At 43.1% G+C, this 20,298-nt stretch overlaps 1 protein-coding gene across 1 annotated transcript in view; it reads left to right on the top strand.

Annotated features, from left to right (window-relative positions):
• The first annotated feature begins 962 nt into the window (after positions 1-962).
• Positions 963-20,298, top strand: part of LOC126414545 (uncharacterized) — a 33,343-nt gene continuing 14,007 nt past the window's right edge. Inside the window, exon 1 of the mRNA XM_050083358.1 lies at positions 963-1,217. Coding sequence (XP_049939315.1) covers positions 963-1,217 — 255 coding nt within the window. The remainder of the gene's footprint in view (positions 1,218-20,298) is intronic.

A 20,298-nucleotide genomic window follows, 5' to 3' on the forward strand; every position in this document is an offset into this window, starting at 1 on the left:
CATGGCTGCATCATTTTTCACCAGAGACGAAGAAGCAATCAATGGAGTGGCATCATGCAAATTCGCAGAAGAAAAAAAAAATTCAAAACCACACCTTCTGCTGGAAAAGTTATGGCTACGGTGTTCTTCGATTCCGAAGCACTCTTGCTTGTGGACATCATGCCAAGTGGAACCACCATAAATTCTGATGCGTATGTGACGATACTGAACAAATTTCAAGTTCGACTGAGCCGTGTTCGACCACATTGGCAAAAGCAGGATGTTGCTGTTGCACGACAATGCACGGCCACATGTCAGTCAGAAAACCATGGAAACGATGACAAAAAAATGGCTCTGAGCACTATGGGACTTAACATCTGAGGTCATCAGTCCCCTAGAACTTAGAACTACTTAAACCTAACTAACCTAAGGACATCACACACATCCATGCCCGAGGCAGGATTCGAACCTGCGACCGTAGCGATCACGCGGTTCCAGACTGAAGCGCCTAGAACCGCACGGCCACACCGGCCGGCAAACGATGACAAAACTCGGATGGACAACACTGAAACACCCACCTTACAGTCCTCACCTGGCTCCATGAGACTATCATCTCTTTGGGAAACTGAAAGACTCTCTTCGTGAAACAAGGCTTCAAGATGACGCCTCCCTTGTGCACGCTGCCAAACAGTGGCTCCAACAGGCTGATCCAGAATTTTACCTTGCGATTATACAGGCGCTGGTTTCAAGATAGCGTAAGGCAGTTGAGAGGGATGGAAGTTATGTGGAGGATGTGTCTACACACTGTAAAACATTTCAAATATGTAGAATAAAAGATGGATTTTTTTTAAAAATAGTGTGCATTTCCTTTGGAGTGACCCTCGTACTTTTCCATCTTCTTTTATAGCATACATAGAATGTATCATAACCAAACGCAATGTTTCAGGTTCTTCTCACTGGTGTAGCCATCAGCGGCGGCTGCCATGGCGCTGGCGCGCAGTGACCTGCAGACGCTGCAGGGCTCCGGAGCGTCCATCCTGCGGCTGTTGGGCGTCTGGTGGTCGCAGGGCCGGCTGGGCCGCCTCCGCTCCGCCGCCTCCGCCATCGTCACGCTCTCTGCTTATATCTGGCTGACCATTTTCGCTGCCCTCAAGCTCATAATAGACCCCCCGGAACAGCTGGAGGACATCTCGCTCTGCTGCTTCGTTATTGTAATCTGTTTCGGCTACTTTATCAAGGCAAGTATTAAAAGTTCTCGCTGTGGACGTTGACAAAACAGTTTCACCCCAGTACTTCAGAAAAACTATTTGCGAAATGTAACACCTATGTTCCCCATGACACAATAACAGTTCTGAATATCTACATCTACACCTACATGGATACTCTGAAAATCACATTTAAGGGCTTGGCAGAGGGTTCATCGAACCACCTATACAATTCTCTGGTATTCCAATCTCGTATAGCACGCGGAAAGAATGAACACCTGTATCTTTCCATACGAGCTCTGATTTCCCTTATTTTATCTTGATGATCGTTCCTCCCGATGTATGTCAGTGTCAACAAAATATTTTCGCATTCGGAGGAGAAAGTTGCTGATTGGAATTTCGTGAGAAGATTCCATCGCAATGAAAAACGCCTTTCTTTCAATGATGTACAGCCCAAACCCTGTATCATTTCTGTGACACTCTTTCCCATATTTCGCGATATTATGAAACGTGCTGCCTTTCTTTGATCTTTTTCGATGTACTCCGTCAGTCCTATCTGGTAAGGATCCCACACCACGCAGCAGTATTCTAAAAGAGGACAGACAAGCGTAGTGTAGGTAGTCTCGTTAGTAGATCTGTTACATTTTTTAAGTGTCCTCCCGAAAAAAACGCAGTCTTTGGTTAGCATTCCCCACAACGTTTTCTGTGTGTTCCTACCAATTTAAGTTGTTCGTTATTGTAATACCTAGGTATCTAGTTGAATTTACAGCTTTTAGATTTGACTGATTTATCGTGCAACCGAAGTTTAACGAGTTCCTTTTAGCACTCATGTGGATCAAAAAAATGGTTCAAATGGCTCTGAGCACTATGGGACTTAACAGCTATGGTCATCAGTCCCCTAGAACTTAGAACTACTTAAACCTAACTAACCTAAGGACATCACACAACACCCAGTCATCACGAGGCAGAGAAAATCCCTGACCCGCCGGATATCGAACCCGGGAACCCGGGCGTGGGAAGCGAGAACGCTACCGCACGACCACGAGCTGCGGACTCATGTGGATCACCTCACACTTTTCGCACCATTCAGATATATTTTCTAAAACGTTTTGCAGTTTGTTTCGGTCTTATGGTGACTTTATTAGTCAATAAACGACAGCGTCATCTGCAAACAACCGAAGACGGCTGCTCTGATTGTCTCCAAAATCGCTTATATAGGTAAGGAACAACATAGGGCCTATAACACTATCTTGGGGAACGCCAGAAATCATTTCTGTTTTACTCGATGACTTTCCGTCAATTACTACGAACTGTGACCTCTCTGACAGGAAATCACAAATCCAGTCACATAACTGAGACGATATTCCATAAGCACCGAATTTCACTACGAGCCGCTTGTGTGGTACAGGGTCAAAAGCCTTCCGGAAATCCAGAAACACGGAACCGATCTGAAATCCCTTGTCAGCAGCACTCAGCACTTCATGTGAATTAAGAGGCAGTTGTGTTTCACAGGAACCATGTTTTCTAAACCCATGTTGACTGTGTGTCAATAGACCGTTTTCTTCGAGGTAATTCATAATGTTCGAACACAACATATGTTCTAAAATCCTGCTGCATATCGACGTTAACGATATGGGCCTGCAATTTAGTGGAATACTCCTACTACCTTTCTTGCTTATTGGTGTGACCTGTGCAACTTTCCAGTTTTTGGGTACGGATCATTCGTCGAGCGAACGGTTGTACATGATTGTTAAGTATGGAGATAATGCATCAGCATACTCCGAAAGTAACCTAATTGGTATACAGTCTGCACCAGAAGACTTGCTTTTATTAAGTGATTTAAGTTGCTTCACTACTCAGAGGATATTTACTTCTATGTTACTCATGTTGGCAGCTGTTCTCTATTCGAATCCTGGAACATTTACTTCGTCTTCTTTTATGAAGGCATTTCGGAAGGCTGTGTTAATAACTCTGCTTTAGCAACACTCTCATCGGTAGTATCTCCACTGCTATCGTGCAGAGAAGGCATTGATTGTTTCTTGCCGCTAACATACTTGACATACGACCAGAATCTCTTTAGATTTTCTGCCAGGTTTCGAGACGACGTTTTGTTGTGGAAACTTTTATAGGCATCTCGCATTGAAGTAAACGCAAAAATTTCGGGCTTCTGTAGAAGATCGGCAGTCTTGGGGATTTTGCGTCTTTTTAAATTTGGCATGTTTGTTTCGTTGTTTCTGCAACAGTGTTCTAAACCGTTTTGTGTACCAAGGAGGATCAGCTCCGTCGTTTGTTAATTTATTTGATATAAGTCTCGCAATTGCTGCCGATACTATTTCTTTTGATTAAGCCACATCTTGTCTACACTTATATTATTAATTTGGAATGAGTGGAGATTGTCTCTCAGGAAGGCGTCAAGTGAATTTTTATTTGCTTTTTTGAATAGGCATATTTTTCGCTAATTTTTAAAGGATTTGGTGATTACAGTATTCAATCTCGCTACGACAAAACTGTGTTCACTAAACCTTGAATCGGTTCTGAAAAAAATGTTCAAACGTGTGTAAAATCTTATGGGACTTAACTGCCAAGGTCATCAGTCCCTAAGCTTACACACTACTTAACCTAAATTATCCTAAGGACAAAAACACACACCCACGCCCGAGGGAGGACTCGAACCTTCGGCCGGGGCCAGCCGCACAGTCCATGACTGCAGCGCCTTAGACCGCTCTGCTAATCCCGCGCGGCAATCGGTTCTGATGCTCGTTAATAACACGGGATGATTTGCTGCTAAGAGTTCAAGTGTGTTTTCACAACCGTTTACTATTCACGTGGGCTCATGAGCTAACTGTTCGAAATAATTGTGCGTTTAGCATAATTTCGGATGATATTTTATGCGTACCTCCGGAATTAAACAAGTACTTTCGCCAACATATCGAGAGTAAATTAGAAGTCACCCCCCCCCCCCCCCAACTATTATCCTATGGGTTGTGTACGTGTTTGAAATCAGACTCAAGTTTTCTTTGAACCTTTCAGTAACTATATCATCTGAATTGGGAGGTCGGTAAAAGGACCCAATTATTATTTTATTCCGGTTGCCAACAATGATCTCTGCCCATACTAACTCACAGGAAGTATATGCTTCAATTTTGCGACAAGTTAAACTACTTTTGACAGCAACAAACACGCCACCGCCATCGTGTTTAGCTTATCGTTCCGGAACACCGTTAGGTTCTTCGCAAAAATTTCGGCTGAGCTTATATACCGCTTTAGCGTTCAGTGCCTATAACGATTTGAGCATCAGTGCTTTCTATTAGCGCATGGAGCTCTGGTACTTTCCCAACACAGCTACTGCTATACCAGTGGTTCCTGTGTCTGCGTTTTTCCTGTGTTCAGCCTGCACCCTTTGTGACTGAAGCCCTTCTAGTGTTTTCCCGAGACCCTCTAACCCAAAAAAACCGTCCAGTCCACGCCACACAGCCCTTGCTACCGGTGTAGCCGCCTCCTGCGTATAGTGGACACCTAACCTATTCAGTGGAACCCGAAACCCAACCACCCTTTGGCGCAAGTCGAGGAATCAGCAGCCTACACGGTCGCAGAACCGTCTGAGCCTCTGATTCAGACCCTCCACTCGGCTCTGTACCAGAGGTCCGCAATCAGTCTTGTCGACTATGCTGCAAATGGTTAGCTCTGCTTTCATCTTGCAAGCAAGACTGGCAGCCTTTACCACTTCTGTTAGCCGCTCGAAAGCAGAGGGAATCTCTTCTGATCCAAAGTGACACACATCACTGGTACCGACGTGAGCCACCACCTGCAGTTGGCTGCACCTTGTGCTCTTCATGGCATTCAGGAGAACCCTTTCCACATCTGGAATGACTCCACCCAGTACGCACACGGAGTGCACATTGGATTTCTTACCCTCTTTGTCAGCCAAGTCCCTGAGGGGCTCCATAACGCGCTTAACATTGTTCCCAATAATCCCACCCTCTGCGATTGCTCGGATCTTGTAGTCTGAGTGGTTTCGTCTGAAACAAGACAGGCGACAGCATGTAGCTCAGCGATAGTGTCAGCCACAGGCAGCACCTGGAACCTGTTTGTCAGACAAACCGGGGAGGCCTTACGCGCGGTTGCCTGGGAAGTCTTTCGCCGCCTGCTTCGCCCTGGGACGACCTCCCACTCGACCACAGGTGAGGGGTCAGCCTCAGTGCCAGCAGTAACTGGGTTGGCCACCGGTGAGGACCGAAAGGAGGACTCTGACGTGCTGGACGTCGGTTGGATCCCCACGGTTGGCCCACAACAGTAGTGCCCATCCATTGCAGCCTCAAGCTGTGTAACCGAAGCCATCACAGCCTGAAGCTGAGAGCGATGTGTCGCCAACTCGGCTCGCATCCGCATACAACAATCGCAGTCTCTGTCCATAGTAAAAATTAAGTGAACTATAGGAGACGAAATGCAGCTGATCTCCGTTGAATCCGTAAGAAAAGAAGTACAAGGAAAACAGTGTCTAGAAGAAGGGACATGATTAAATGACATGAACTGAGACCAGGTGAAAACTGTTGTGGGTCTGAAGGGAGTCATAGAGGGCCAAAACTATATGAAAAGTTGCAGATTGGAATGTATGCAACACATAATGGACCACGTGTGGTGTAAGTCCTACTCTGAGATGGAGACGCTGTACATACGAGAGCAAGTAGTCAGGAGGCTGATGAACAAACTAAAAAGAAGAAAGACAAACAATAATTTCAAAAGTTTATGTTGGGTGATGTTTAGGGCTTTCGTGACACAGTAAATACTGTTAACGCTCTAACGGGTTCCATCATGTGGTTCTGCAAAACTGTGCAACATTTGTCTCCCTAACTGGTTGTCACTGTCATGGGATGATGCAGACGCTTGTGGAAAAACGGCCTTCTGCTTCAGATTGCTGGTTGCGAAGCAATCAATGAAAAAGCGGTAGAAAGAGTTTCAGGGTAACAAGTTACTGTCGTCCTAGTTCTATCGCACTAGGACGACAGTCGGAATGCACAATGGACATTAATGGATGCAGGTGATCAGACAGAATGCTTACGTGTCAGAGTCGTATGTAGACGCATCAGGGGTCCCATATCACTCCAGCTGCTCACGCACTACACCATTATAGAACCTCCACCACCTTGAGCAGCCCCCTACTGACATGCAGATTCCATGGATTCATGAGGTTGCCTCCATAACCGTACATGTCCTTTCGCTCGTTACAATTTGAAACGAGACTCGCTCGACCAGGCAACATGTTTCCAATCATCAACAGTCCAATGTCGGTGTTGACGGGCCCAGGTGAGGAATATAGTTTTGTGTCGTGCAGTCATCGAGTATACACGAGTGGGCCTTCGGCTCCGAAAGCCCGTATCGATGATGTTTCGCAGGGTGACACTTATTGGTGGCCCAGCATTGAAATCTGCAGCAATTTGCGGAAGGGTTGCACTTCTGTCAAGTTTAACGACTCTCTTCAGCCGTCGCTGGTCCCGTTCTTCCTGAATTTTTTTTTTTTTCCAGCCTCAGCGATGTCGGAGGTTTGATGATTTCTCGGAATCCTGATTTCACAGTACACTCGTGAAATGGTCGTACGGGAAAATCCCCACTTCATCGCTACCTCGGAGATGCTGTATCCCACCGCTCGTGCGCTGACTGTAACACCACGTTCAAACTCACTTACATCTTGATAAACTGATATCTAAGCAGCAGTAACCGATCTAACAACTGCGCCAGATCCTTTTTGTGTTATACAGGTGCTGACGACCGCAGCGATATGCCTATACAAGTTTCTTTGGCACTTCAGTGTATGCGGCACGATAAGAACACTATTAACGGATAAGATGTGTAGAAATTCGAAATTAAATTTTATAAAATCATGGCACTACTCGCTGTATTAAAAGGTGCAGAAAGTCGCATATTAAGATAAAAAGGCCTGAGACGAAACATCAGAAATGAATTTCCTTAGATCAGTGAAAGCCTGCACAAGAGATGATAGAACAAGATATGAAGAAAGAAGGAAAGAACTAGGAGTACAGCCTTTATCTGAAAAAGTAATTCAACGAAATAGGGATTTGAAAGAGAATATGTTGCGTATGTTGCCCTAGAGAATCCCTCGAGAACAGATTGAATACAAACCCGTAGGAAGGTGTGTGGAAGGACCGAGGAAGAGATGTTGAGGCCTGAACAGGCAGTAAGATATACCCCCTGATTGGCAGAATACTAATAAGAAGAAGAAGCTACATCAAGAGACAAATGTTAGATGAACAATGTCCTCTCAGCCGAAAATTTACTCAGCCATCTCTTACATCTTTGTCAATACTTCATGTATATGCTACATACGAAATTGCATTGTAATTCAAATTTAGAGCGAAATCAAATGGTCGCCCTTTCTGACTAAGTTTATACACAAGGCGGAAAAAAGCGAAGATGCAGAAAGACACAACAGCGTTTGAAATAACTTTCGGCCTCATCGCTCCTTTACCATCAATGCTTACTGTAGCGTCGTTATCAACAAACAGGTTTTCTCGCTACCGGTTTCCTAAATCGCCTGTACTACCATCGCCACATAATCTGTGTACGACTAGCCCATCGGTCTGTGCTTTAAAAAGCAGTTCTGTTGGACTTTCCGTATTACGAACAGTTTGCATGTATTTGGTTCAGAAGGGTAGACTTAAATAAGATGTGTTCAAATAAAATTTTCAAATGTGTACGAATGCCTAAGGGACCAAACTACTGAGGTCATCGGTCCCTAGACTTACACCCAACTTAAACTACCTTATTCTAAGGACAACACACACACCCGTGCCCGAGGGAGGACACGAACATCCGGCTGGAGGGGCCGGGCGAGACGTGTTTATGCTCCACACATGTTATCTAGTTGAAGTCCTCTTCCCAATGTGACTGGAAAAGTATGTAGTCAGTGTGATACATCAGCAGCTGTAGACATTAAAAATTACTAGAACAGGTTTGAAGAGTCAAGGCACTGCCTGGCAAAAGCGCATCTGAGTTTGCTTACTGGTTCTGGATATCGTGGGGTGGTCGGCATTAGCTGTCCCACTCCGTATTGTGTTCTTTGACGTCGATGCACCATGTGGTCCTTTATTTTCATGTTTACAATTCGCCTGAGAGCTCTTCACTGCCTTCATTCAAGATAGGTCTGTGTTGCCTTTACCTCTACGCCGTGCATCTGTACACTGAACTACGTATTGCTGACAAACGGTTTCAGACATTCTCCGAGCTTGGATCTAATCGGCCAATCTTCTTACAGTTTCTGTTTTCAATAACTTTGGCTTACATGGCGCACTTTCATAAAAAAGGATTCTACACATTATTATAATTTGCGTCTGTGGCTTTATTATTCACAGGCAATTAACAGCGGGTATGCTCCTGCAAAAGCAGAAAAAATTCCTCCACAGTTCCGTATGACAAGTTATATTCGTCATGTTTTTCTTAACACTGTCTTCTGTGTTTTAAGAGAGAAATCGTAGCTCACTTAACAGCATTCCTCATTGTAAGACTGACACGTTTGTAATTATAGAATATCCTGTAAAACCCCAGGATTGGAGATTTGCTTCAAACGGATGTTTAAAATGACTCAAGAAATGCTTGCGGAAATCTTGGGTTCGACAGATCTGCCACCCAGTGCCGACAATGCGAACAAACGTCTTGCATGGGAGCGACTGACGACTTCCGCACTGAAACTGCAAAAAGTATTAATTATCCTCTTCGCTATACCTTTACTTTTCTATAAACTCTCGGGTAACTCTTCTTTAGTAAACGACAGTTCTCGAAGAAACTGCTTCTTCAGAAACCTCTCGTCTTTCGACAGGGAAAATAGTTCTTATGCATTCGTTCAATGTTAAAACCAACGTTGAGCATATTCTATTACTTTTCTAAACACAGAAACTTGGTGAAATCCAACATGTAAAGGATCACCAACTCCCTCTGTTGTAGCACTTCTTACTCTTCTAAACACATAGACCCCATAAAAAAGACGCACATGCATTTATTCTAACACATCTTACGTACAATTGATGAATGGAAGAATTATGGGCAAATTTTAAACACATTGTAAATCACGCATTGGACAAGTATGTGCCGAAAAACTGGGTTACGGACGGAAAAGACCCACGGTGGTTTAACAGCGCAATTCGGAGAATGCTCAGGAAGCAAAGGCAGTTGCACACCCGGTACAAGAAAGATCGGGAGAATGAGGACAGGCAAAAGTTAGTAGAGATTCGTGCTGCTGTAAAAAGAGCAATGTGCGAAGAATTCAATCACTACAACCGTCATACCTTAGCAAAAGATCTTACTGAAAACCCAAGGAAATACCGGTCTTACGTAAAGTCGGTAAGCGGGTCGAAGGCTTCTATCCAGTCACTCACTGATCAGTCTGGTCTGGCAACGGAAGACAGAAAAACGAAAGCTGAAATTTTAAATTTAGCATTTGAGAAATATTTCACGCAAGAGGATCGTACAAACATACCGCCGTTTGCGTCTCGTACAGATAGAGGATGTGGTGTCACCGCCAAACACCACACTTGCTAGGTGGTAGCCTTTAAATCGGCCGCGGTCCGTTAGTATACGTCGGACCCGCGTGTCGCCACTATCAGTGATTGCAGGCCGAGCGCCGCCACACGGCAGGTCTAGTCTAGAGACTCCCTAGCACTCGCCCCAGTTGTACAGCCGACTTTGCTGACGATGGTTCACTGTCTACATACGCTCTCATTTGCAGAGACGACAGTTTAGCATAGCCTTCAGCTACGTCATTTGCTACGACCTAGCAAGGCGCCATATTCAGTTACTATAAGAACTATCTTCAAGAATGTATTATGAACAGGTAATATTGTGAATCATGTACCGTCAAGAGCGACGTTCATGATTAATGGATAAAAGTTAAGTATCAAACTAATTACGTCCGCTTTGTGAATTCTCATTCCTTGTCACGTTCCAGACCTCACGTCAGTATAGTTCTTCCCTCCTCACGCCAGCCTGGGTGAGCTAAAATGCGTGCATTTCGGCCTCCACTCGTAACGCGGTGTTTTCTCCTCTGCCAACACAAAAGAGGACATGATGATAGACGTCACTGGGGTTGTGAAGCAGCTGAATGGGTTGAAAATAAATAAATCGCCAGGTCCTGATGGGATTCCAATTCGGCTTTACAGAGAGTACTCTACTGCATTGGCTCCTCACTTAGCTTGCATTTATCGCGAATCTCTTGCCCAACGTAAAGTCCCGAGCGACTGGAAAAAAGCGCAGGTGACGCCTGTATATAAGAAGAGTAGAAGGACGGATCCTCAAAATTACAGACCAATATCCTTGACATCGGTTTGTTGCAGGATTCTCGCACATATTCTCAGTTCGAATATAATGAATTTCCTTGAGACAGAGAAGTTGCTGTCCATGCATCAGCACGGCTTAAGAAAGCATCGCTCCTGCGAAACACAACTCGCCCTTTTTTAACATGATATCTTGTGAACCATGGATGAAAGGTATCAGATGGTTGCCATATTCCTTGACTTCCGGAAAGCGTTTGACTCGGTGCCCACTGCAGACTCCTAACTAAGGTACGAGCATATGGGATTGGTTCCCAAGTATGTGAGTGACTCGAAGACTTCATAAGTAATAGAACCCAGTACGTTGTCCTCGATGGTGAATGTTCATCGGAGGTGACGGTATAGTCTGGAGTGCCCCAGGGAAGTGTGGTAGGTCCGTTGTTGTTTTCTATCTACATAAATGATCTTTTGGATAGGATTGATAGCAATGTGCGGCAGTTTGCTGATGATGCTGTGGTGTACGGGAAGGTGTCGACGTTGGGTGACTGTAGGAGGATTCAAGATGACTTGGACAGGATTTGTGATTGGTGTAAAGAATGGCAGCTAACTTTAAATATAGATAAATGTAAATTAATGCAGATGAATAGGAAAAAGAATCCCGTAATATTTGAATACTCCATTAGTGGTGTAGCGCTTGACACAGTCTCGTCGATTAAATATTTTGGCGTAACATAGCAGAGCGATATGAAGTGGCACAAGCATGTAATGGCAGTTGTGGGGAAGGCAGATAGTCGTCTTCGACTCATTGGTAGAATTTTGGGAAGATGTGGTTCATCAGTAAAGGAGACCGCTTATAAAATACTAATATGACCTACTCTTGAGTGCTGCTCGAGCACTTTGGATCCCTATCAGGTTGGATTGAGGGAGGACATAGAAGCAATTCAGAGGCGGGCTGCTAGATTTGTTACTGGTAGGTTTGATCATCACGCGAGTGTTACGGAAATGCTTCAGGAACTCGGGTGGGAGTCCCTAGAGGAAAGGAGGCGTTCTTTTCGTGAATCGCTACTGAGGAAATTTAGAGAACCAGCATTTGAAGTACAATTTTACTGTCGCCAACTTACATTTCGCGCAAAGACCACAAAGATAAGATAAGAGAGATTAGGGCTCGTACAGAGGCATATAGGAAGTCATTTTGCCCTCGTTCTGTTTGGGAGTGGAACAGGGAGAGAAGATGCTAGTTGTGGTACGAGGTACCCTCCGCCACGCACCGTATGGTGGATTGCGGAGTATGTATGTAGATGTAGATGTAGATGAACTTACTATAAAATTTAATCACATGGTAGCCAAATGTATGCATGACGTGCACATTCATTCAAACATGCCGCAAGAGCATAGCATAAATTTATGGTAACATTCTATCTTAAGCGAACACATGCATCAGATGTAGCTATAAAATGACAAACTGTTGAGTCTGGAGTTAATGGTTTGTGAAGAATTAACAAAACAGAAATTGCAAATTACTCTGATCTACTAAGACGCACCCTTTATTGTCAAATTTAGACAGTAAGAGAAAATGATAGCTTTGATTTCTAATAATCGAATACGAAGGTATGAAAGAGGTGCCATTAACAACTCTCAAGATTCTTCTTAACATATCTAAATTTAACCACAGTTTTGCGAAGGTTTAACAAAGTTTAGCCTGCGAAAAGGCTTTCTGTTCTAATTGTATGAGCCTAAACGTTATGGGCACTTAAAGTTTCAGTACCTTCCACTGTTAAATCTAACTTTAAGAGCATAGCCTATTATGTTTACATATTTCTTGTTGCAAATAAATTCCAAATTTCCAACAGTTTAATAGCAGCTCTTACTAACGTAACCAAAAACAATGATTTTGTCAGAGTTGAGACAATTCGCTCTTCGTACGTGATGGATTTGCATAATTTTTCTTCTGTGACTGAAGATGTGCTTTTAATTATTTCCCACATTGTTCACGTCATTGGTATTGCGGTGGGATCTTGTGTGATCTCTGCTCCTTTCGTAGTCGTTCCTCGTTGTTAGCCTGAATTAGCGGTCCTCGGGAATCATTTTAAACAAATTTAATTGGAAGCTGAAACTTCTTGGCGGATTAAAAGTGTGTACCGGACCGAGACTCGAACTCGGGACCTTTGCCTTTCATGGGCAAGTGCTCTACCATCTGAGCTACCCAAGCACGACTCACGACCCGTCCTCACAACTTCAATTCTGCCAGTACCTCGTCTCCTGCCTTCCAAACTTCACAGAAGCTCTTCTCTGTGTCGGACAGCGACTCGAACTCAGGACCTTTGCCTTTCACGGGCAAGTGCTCTGACATCTGAGCTACCCAAGCACGACTCATGGCCCGTCCTCACAACTTCAATTCTGCCAGTACCTCGTCTCCTACCTTCCAAACTTCCAAACATCACAGAATCTCTTCTGCGAACCTTGCAGAACCAGAACTCCTGGAAGTTGTTACTCTGAAAATCCGAGGCATGATTGTCATCAGATGCTAAATTAAGATTTCGTGAAACACAAAGGAAACTGCTGGAGGAGACACAGTTTGCTTCTTTAGCAAAACGTAGCATTTTATTGAGAACAGTACACACAACATGGAAATTATCTGTTTAATTGCGCTCTCATTCATTAAAAATTTTCGCTTCACTGAACTTAACGCTTCTCCGAAACTGTAATGTCCACGTAATGCTTCTTATCTCTCCAAGCAGACAGTTCATTAAATCGCCGAAGTTCACAGATATATCAATTCGTTCCTTAATGTGCTAATTAATGTTCGCAAAATTAATTATACACGCTCCTTCTTCCATTATGTCCTGATACTATGTCCATAAGTTACGAAACCTCTCGTAGCTTAACGCACTTGCTGGCCACCATTAACATTTGCACAATGTTAATATCAGATAGGAAAGCACTTCAAAACGCTCTTCACGATTATATTTACTAGGTCGCAAACCGTCATTCGGCGTTTTGGGCCATCTCCAGGAGACAACTGACTTTCGCAAAGAAAGATAAAATTGTTGTACGGAAGGCACAATAATGACTTAGAATGTCTGCATAGAAAATGATTATTATTCTTTTCATGTGTAAATGATTACATTAATCAGAAAAGGGAGATAAAGTATTTATGTGGAGGCAGATTTAACAACAGCTGAGAAATAAGATGACTTTGCAGTTCTAATCTAATATTTGTAACGAAAACCTCTTTTAACAAAGGTGAAAAAGAAACTTAAATCAGATCACTTAATATTAAGCTGGCATTCTATGTAATGTGCTTTTCCATTTCGAGTATTTTCAGAAGGGTCGCTTTCTGCTTCTCCTAACAGAATGTAGTACTTTCTGACGCTGCTTCCAAATGATTTTAAAGATACTACCTTGTGCGAAGGATTGTAGTTCGCTTTTATTATTCATTAAAAATTTTAATACGCTATTCATCATTAAGAGAAAACATATTCATTGCACAAAAGCGTGCAATCAGAATAATTGCTGGAGTTCACCCTAGAACACCTTGCAGACATTTATTTAACGAACTTGGGATATTCACAGTACCTTTGTAGTACATATATTCACTTACGAAATTTGTTATTAATAAACACTCCCAATTCAAAAATAACACCTAGTGCATAGCTACAACACTAGAGGAAAGGATGATCCTCACTATTCTGGGTTAAATCTGACTTTGGCATAGAAAGGGGTGAATTATGCTGCCACAAAAATCTTTTGTCACTTACCAAATAGCATTAAAAGTGTGACACATAGCCAACTAGCATTTAAAGAAATTAAAAGCTTTTTTGAATGACACCTCATATACAATAAATGAATTTTAAGATATGAAGTAGTAATTGTATAAGAAATTGGATTATATCCTATAAAGTTACGTTAAAGTGACACTTTCCACATCATTACGAATCGTCTTCTTCATGATCTGTGGAATTAATGTAATGCAATGTTAGTATTATAAAAAGCCGGTCTGCAGTTGCGAGGCATTAACTTTTTTGCAACGTTAACTGAAATGTTGTCAATATATAGAAGTTTACACCAGGCTTTGTAGCCACAGTCATGTATTACCAATCAGGTCAGTGCGATAGCAATTGCTCGAAGTGACATGTTTGATGGTCTGTATCTCTGTTAGAAAGTCTGATTCAGATAATGTAACACAAATGAGGTGATGCACAATCGAATATGAAGCTTCTCGTTTGTTGCTCTGTGGATGCTGGTAGCTTTTACGGATTACCACATCTGTAGCATGTTTTTTTCTTTGTAAACGCTAAATATGTGTCTTCTTGTTCTAATGACTACGCTAAGATCCAAGACAGTTATAGTAGAGCCTCCCAGCTCCATTGTAAACCGAACATATTAATGTTGCACCTTCAAATGTTTTAATAATGTACATAGGTGTCTGGTGGTTCCGGTCCACGAACAAAGAATATCATTCAAATCTCTGAACCAGTACCTCATGTTGCAGCTCCGTGGCTCTTTCCCTAAGAAAATTTGATCGAAATTGTCCCTGAAAATTTAAGGTAATATATGACCAAGAGATGAACCCATAGCTAGGCCATCAGACCGACTATAATACTTGCCCCGAAACCGGAAGTAATTCTCTTTTACACGCTTCTGAGTAACGACGATTACGTCATGATATATGTACCGGTATGTGTATATTGATCAATAAGGCAATTAGGTTATCTGAAATTGGGATAAGCTGAACATTAAGGAAGGAAGATCCAACTTTTGCTGATCCTCTTTTAACAGGAAACCATGCATATGATGTAGATTGTGAAGTTATACAATCTGTTAGCATAAAGATCACCCCACTTTAATTAAAGGCAGATAGATATAAACTTCATCAAACGTATGTAAGACATAACCATTATGCTACGACACTACAGCTATTTTCAACATGTTACAGTATCACTAGAATTCAATTTCACCATTTACTGTAACCTCAACCACTTCGTTTAACATTTCTTTTTTCAAGACAAAGTCCAGGCTACTACTCCTCCGTGTTTCCACGTTACCGAATGTCACGAAAACGCGAAAACTAGTGTACAACCATTCGAACTTATTCTCAACTGTCAGCTGCCAACGTCTTCCTCTTTCGCTTCCAACACAGATTACATTTAAACATAACTGGTCGTAGCACTTCTATCGATTTACATTATTAAATCTCACAAATTTTTATAACAGGAACGTTTTCACAAACAACAGTTGTAAATAACGAAATACGTTTGTGGTATCTGGTAGAATTTGACATTTATTTCCACATAAAACGCATCTATACAGAGTAGCTTGTGAGTGTGGAAGGCTGTATCTAATGTGTCAAAAAATGTGGGCTTGAGTCGGTCTAGTGCGACGTTGGTAGGCATACCACTTACTCTAATCTGGAATGTGTGGCAATCTCTGCTGATCTCCGGATATGGCCCGTTCTACTGTGCTTGCAACGGCTTGCGTACTGCATCATTGAATAAGAAAACGTGTGTGCAGTTCTCAAGATATGCGAATACAAACGAATGTTTCCCAGCCTGGCTTCTGGGCGCCGCTGGTCTACATCTAGCAGAAAAGTCTGATGCATCCACTGTATCGTCTCCCACGCTGTTCAAGAATTCCCCTGGCAGACGTATCGTTTGCCCGTACGCCAGCTCTACTGCTGTAGCTTTTATCGCTTTTGAATGATGCTCGTAGTTCGAGGAGTACAACAGGTAGTGCCTCCATCCAATTTTGCATCGTGTGACATTGTACAGCTGTTTCAGTTGGCAGGCGTTCAACCATACCATTTGATGCAGGATGATAGGCTGTGATGCACATATATTCTTCATGCCTAATAATGTAGCTAATGCTCTGAAAAGGTAGGTTCGAATTGTCGTTCCTGGTCTGTGGTAAACCTTAATGATATGCCGAATCGGAGGATCCAATAACGAAGAAATGCCTGCGCCTGGGTTTCGACTGTGATATTCTTCATGAGGAATGCTTCAGGCCATCTGGTAAATCGTTCCACAACTGTAAGACTATAATTATAGCCTTCTGATACTGTGAGCGGGCCTACAAAATAGACGTGCACCATGTTAGAAACGTTGATTTGGTGGCAGAAATGAGCCTAGTTGTGCTCTGACATGCTGTGTAATCTTGTTCCTCTCACACGCAATGCATTGCTTAACAAATGTTTTGCAGGAGGCGTGTAATGCAGGCCAGACGAAACTTTGACCAATCTAATAGTGGCTCGTACTGCTGGATGTGCCAGATTGTGTACCGATTCAATAGCTTGTGCTCGAAAGTGTTGCGGCACAAATGGGCGTGCTCTCACTCCAGATAGGTCACAATACAATTCAACATTCGCTCCAGGCATCACAACACGTTGTAACTTCAGTCGTCCCGGTTGTTTCAACAAATCTTGCAACACATTATCACGCCGCATGGCCTGTACGAGGGCATCAAAATCAATGGTAACCGTTACAGTTTCAACAAGTGAACCTGTGTCTGCTGTCGCGTTCGCAGCCTCTACAGGTGATAGCGCATCTGCTGGTATGTTTAGCTTCCCTTCTGTATACACAATGCAGGTGGAGAACTGTCTAATGTAATCTAAATGGCGTAGTTCCCTCGGTGAGGGTTTCTCTGTTTTACAGCAAAGGTGTACTTAAGCAGGTTATGATCTGTTTAAATAGTGAACTTCCGGCACTCTAGTAAATGCCTGAATTTCTTGACTGCGGCGTAAGCTGCATACTGTTCGCGATCATAGGTTGCCCAATATTGCTGCGAAGGTGACAAACCATGACTTAAAAATGCTGTGGGCTGCCAACAATGTTAGAGCTGTTGTTTCAGAGCAGCGCCAACGGTTGTAGACGAGGCATCAACCATAAGTGCCAGTGGAGCCTGTGCCACTGCGTGTGCAGCTTCTGCAACTGCTGTTTTTACGACTTCGCTTGTCCAATGAAACTTGTCGTTTGGCTTTGGTGTGCCCTTAAGAAATTCATTCAGGGGCGCCGTTATCGTTGCGTAATTTTATACAAATCTTTGGTAAAAATTTATAACCCTAAAAACTGGCGTAGCTCTCTGATTTTAGTGGGGCGAGGGTACTTGTTTATGGCTTCCACTTTATCTTGCTGGGGTAGAATACCATGGGCGTCTACCGTATAACCCAGAAATTGCACTTCCCTCGCTCCAAAAGCACACTTTGAAGGATTAATTAGTAAGCTTTGTGACCGTACACGATTAAATATCTGAGTCAGATGATGTAAATGTTCTTCTTCCGTCGCACACAAGACCAAGATATCATCTGTGTAAACATAACAGAAACCTAAGCCACTAGTGATCTCATCCATGATACGTTGAAACGTCTATGCTGCGTTGCACAGACCAAAAGGCATCCTAGTGAACTCGAATAAACCGAAACGTGTTGTCACCGATTTTTTCGGATATCTTCTAATGCAACGGGGATCTGGTAATACGCCTGGACTATATCAGTAGTGGAAAATATAGTCTCACCATGAACACAGGCAGAGAACTCTTCTATATGTGGCACGGGGTACCGATCCGAGATGGTCCTCGCACTGAGCTGTCAGTAATCGCCACATGGACGTCATCTGTACTTCTTCGGTACTACATGGATTGGGGCTGCCCAACTGCTGCTAGAAACTGTGCAAATGCCCATATATAGCATTCTGTGGAATTCCTGCTTCACCACTCGCAACTTCTCTGGCGTGAAACGTCTAGTCCTAGCGTGAGATGGCAAGTGTAATAAGAAATGCCAAGAAAGGAAGGAAAATATATTTGCTTAACAAGAGTGATAGGGCACAAATCGCAGAATATCTGAGTGACCACCATCAAACGTTCATTTCTGAGGAAGAGGATGTGGAACAAAAATGGAAAAAATTTAGAAACATCGTCCAGTACGCCTTAGATAAGTTCGTACCGACTAAGGTCCAAAGCGAGGGGAAAGATCCACCGTGGTATAACAATCATGTACGAAAGGTACTACGGAAACAAAGAAAGCTTCATCATAGGTTTAAGAGTAGTCGAATCATAGCTGATAAGGAAAAGCTGAACGAAGCGAAAAAGAGCGTAAAGAGAGCAATGAGAGAAGCATTCAACGAATTCGAACATAAAACATTGGCAAACAATCTAAACAAGAACCCTAAAAAGTTTTGGTCATATGTAACATCGGTAAGCGGATCTAAATCCCCTATTCAGTCACTCGTTGACCACGATGGAACCGAAACAGAGGACGACCGAAGAAAGGCAGAAATACTGAATTCAGTGTTCCGAAACTGTTTCACTGCGGAAAATCGTAACACGGTCCCTGACTTCAGCCGTCGCACGGACGCCAAAATGGAAAATATTGAAATAAACGATATCGGAATTGAAAAACAACTGCTATCACTTAGTAGCGGAAAAGCATCCGGACCAGACGAGATACCCTTAAGATTCTACAGTGATCATGCTAAAGAACTTGCCCCCTTTCTATCAGCAATTTATCGTAGATCGCTGGAAGAACGTAAAGTACCTAGCGACTGGAAGAAAGCGCAGGTCGTTCCCATTTTCAAGAAGGGTCATAAATCAGATGCGAATAATTATAGGCCTATTTCGCTTACGTCAATCTGTTGTAGAATAATGGAACATGTTTTGTGTTCTCGTATTATGACGTTCTTAGATAATACAAATCTCCTTCATCATAACCAACATGGATTCCGCAAACAGAGATCATGTGAAACTCAGCTCGCCCTATTTGCCCAAGAAATTCACAGTGCCGTAGACACTGGCGAGCAGATTGATGCCGTATTCCTGGACTTCAGGAAGGCATTTGATACGGTTCCGCACTTACGTTTAGTGAAAAAAATACGAGCTTACGGAATATCGGACCAGGTTTGTGATTGGATTCAGGATTTCCTAGAAGAAAGAACACAACATGTCATTCTTAACGGTTCAAAATCTGCAGATGTAGAGGTAATTTCGGGAGTACCGCAGGGAAGCGTGATAGGACCTTTATTGTTTACAATATACATAAATGACTTAGTTGACAACATCGGTAGCTCCGTGAGGCTATTTGCAGATGACACGGTTGTCTACAAGAAAGTAGCAACATCAGAAGACTCGTACGTACTCCAGGAGGACCTGCAGAGGATTAATGCATGGTGCGACAGCTGGCAGCTTTCCCTAAACGTAGATAAATGTAATATAATGCGCATACATAGGGGCAGAAATCCATTCCAGTACGATTATGCCATAGGTGGTAAATCATTGGAAGCGGTAACGACCGTAAAATACTTAGGAGTTACTATCCGGAGCGATCTGAAGTGGAATGATCACATAAAACAAATAGTGGGAAAAGCAGGCGCCAGGTTGAGATTCATAGGAAGAATTCTAAGAAAATGTGACTCATCGACGAAAGAAGTAGCTTACAAAACGCTTGTTCGTCCGATTCTTGAGTATTGCTCATCAGTATGGGACCCTTACCAGGTTGGATTAATAGAAGAGATAGACATGATCCAGCGAAAAGCAGCGCGATTCGTCATGGGGACATTTAGTCAGCGCGAGAGCGTTACGGAGATGCTGAACAAGCTCTAGTGGCGGACACTTCAAGAAAGGCGTTACGCAATACGGAGAGGTTTATTATCGAAATTACGAGAGAGCACATTCCGGGAAGAGATGGGCAACATATTACTACCGCCCACATATATCTCGCGTAATGATCACAACGAAAAGATCCGAGAAATTAGAGCAAATACGGAGACTTACAAGCAGTCGTTCTTTCCACGCACAATTCGTGAATGGAACAGGGAAGGGGGGATCAGATAGTGGTACAATAAGTACCCTCC

This window comes from Schistocerca serialis, chromosome 1 (genome assembly GCF_023864345.2).
Source record: "Schistocerca serialis cubense isolate TAMUIC-IGC-003099 chromosome 1, iqSchSeri2.2, whole genome shotgun sequence".
Classification (NCBI taxonomy): Eukaryota; Metazoa; Arthropoda; class Insecta; order Orthoptera; family Acrididae; genus Schistocerca; species Schistocerca serialis.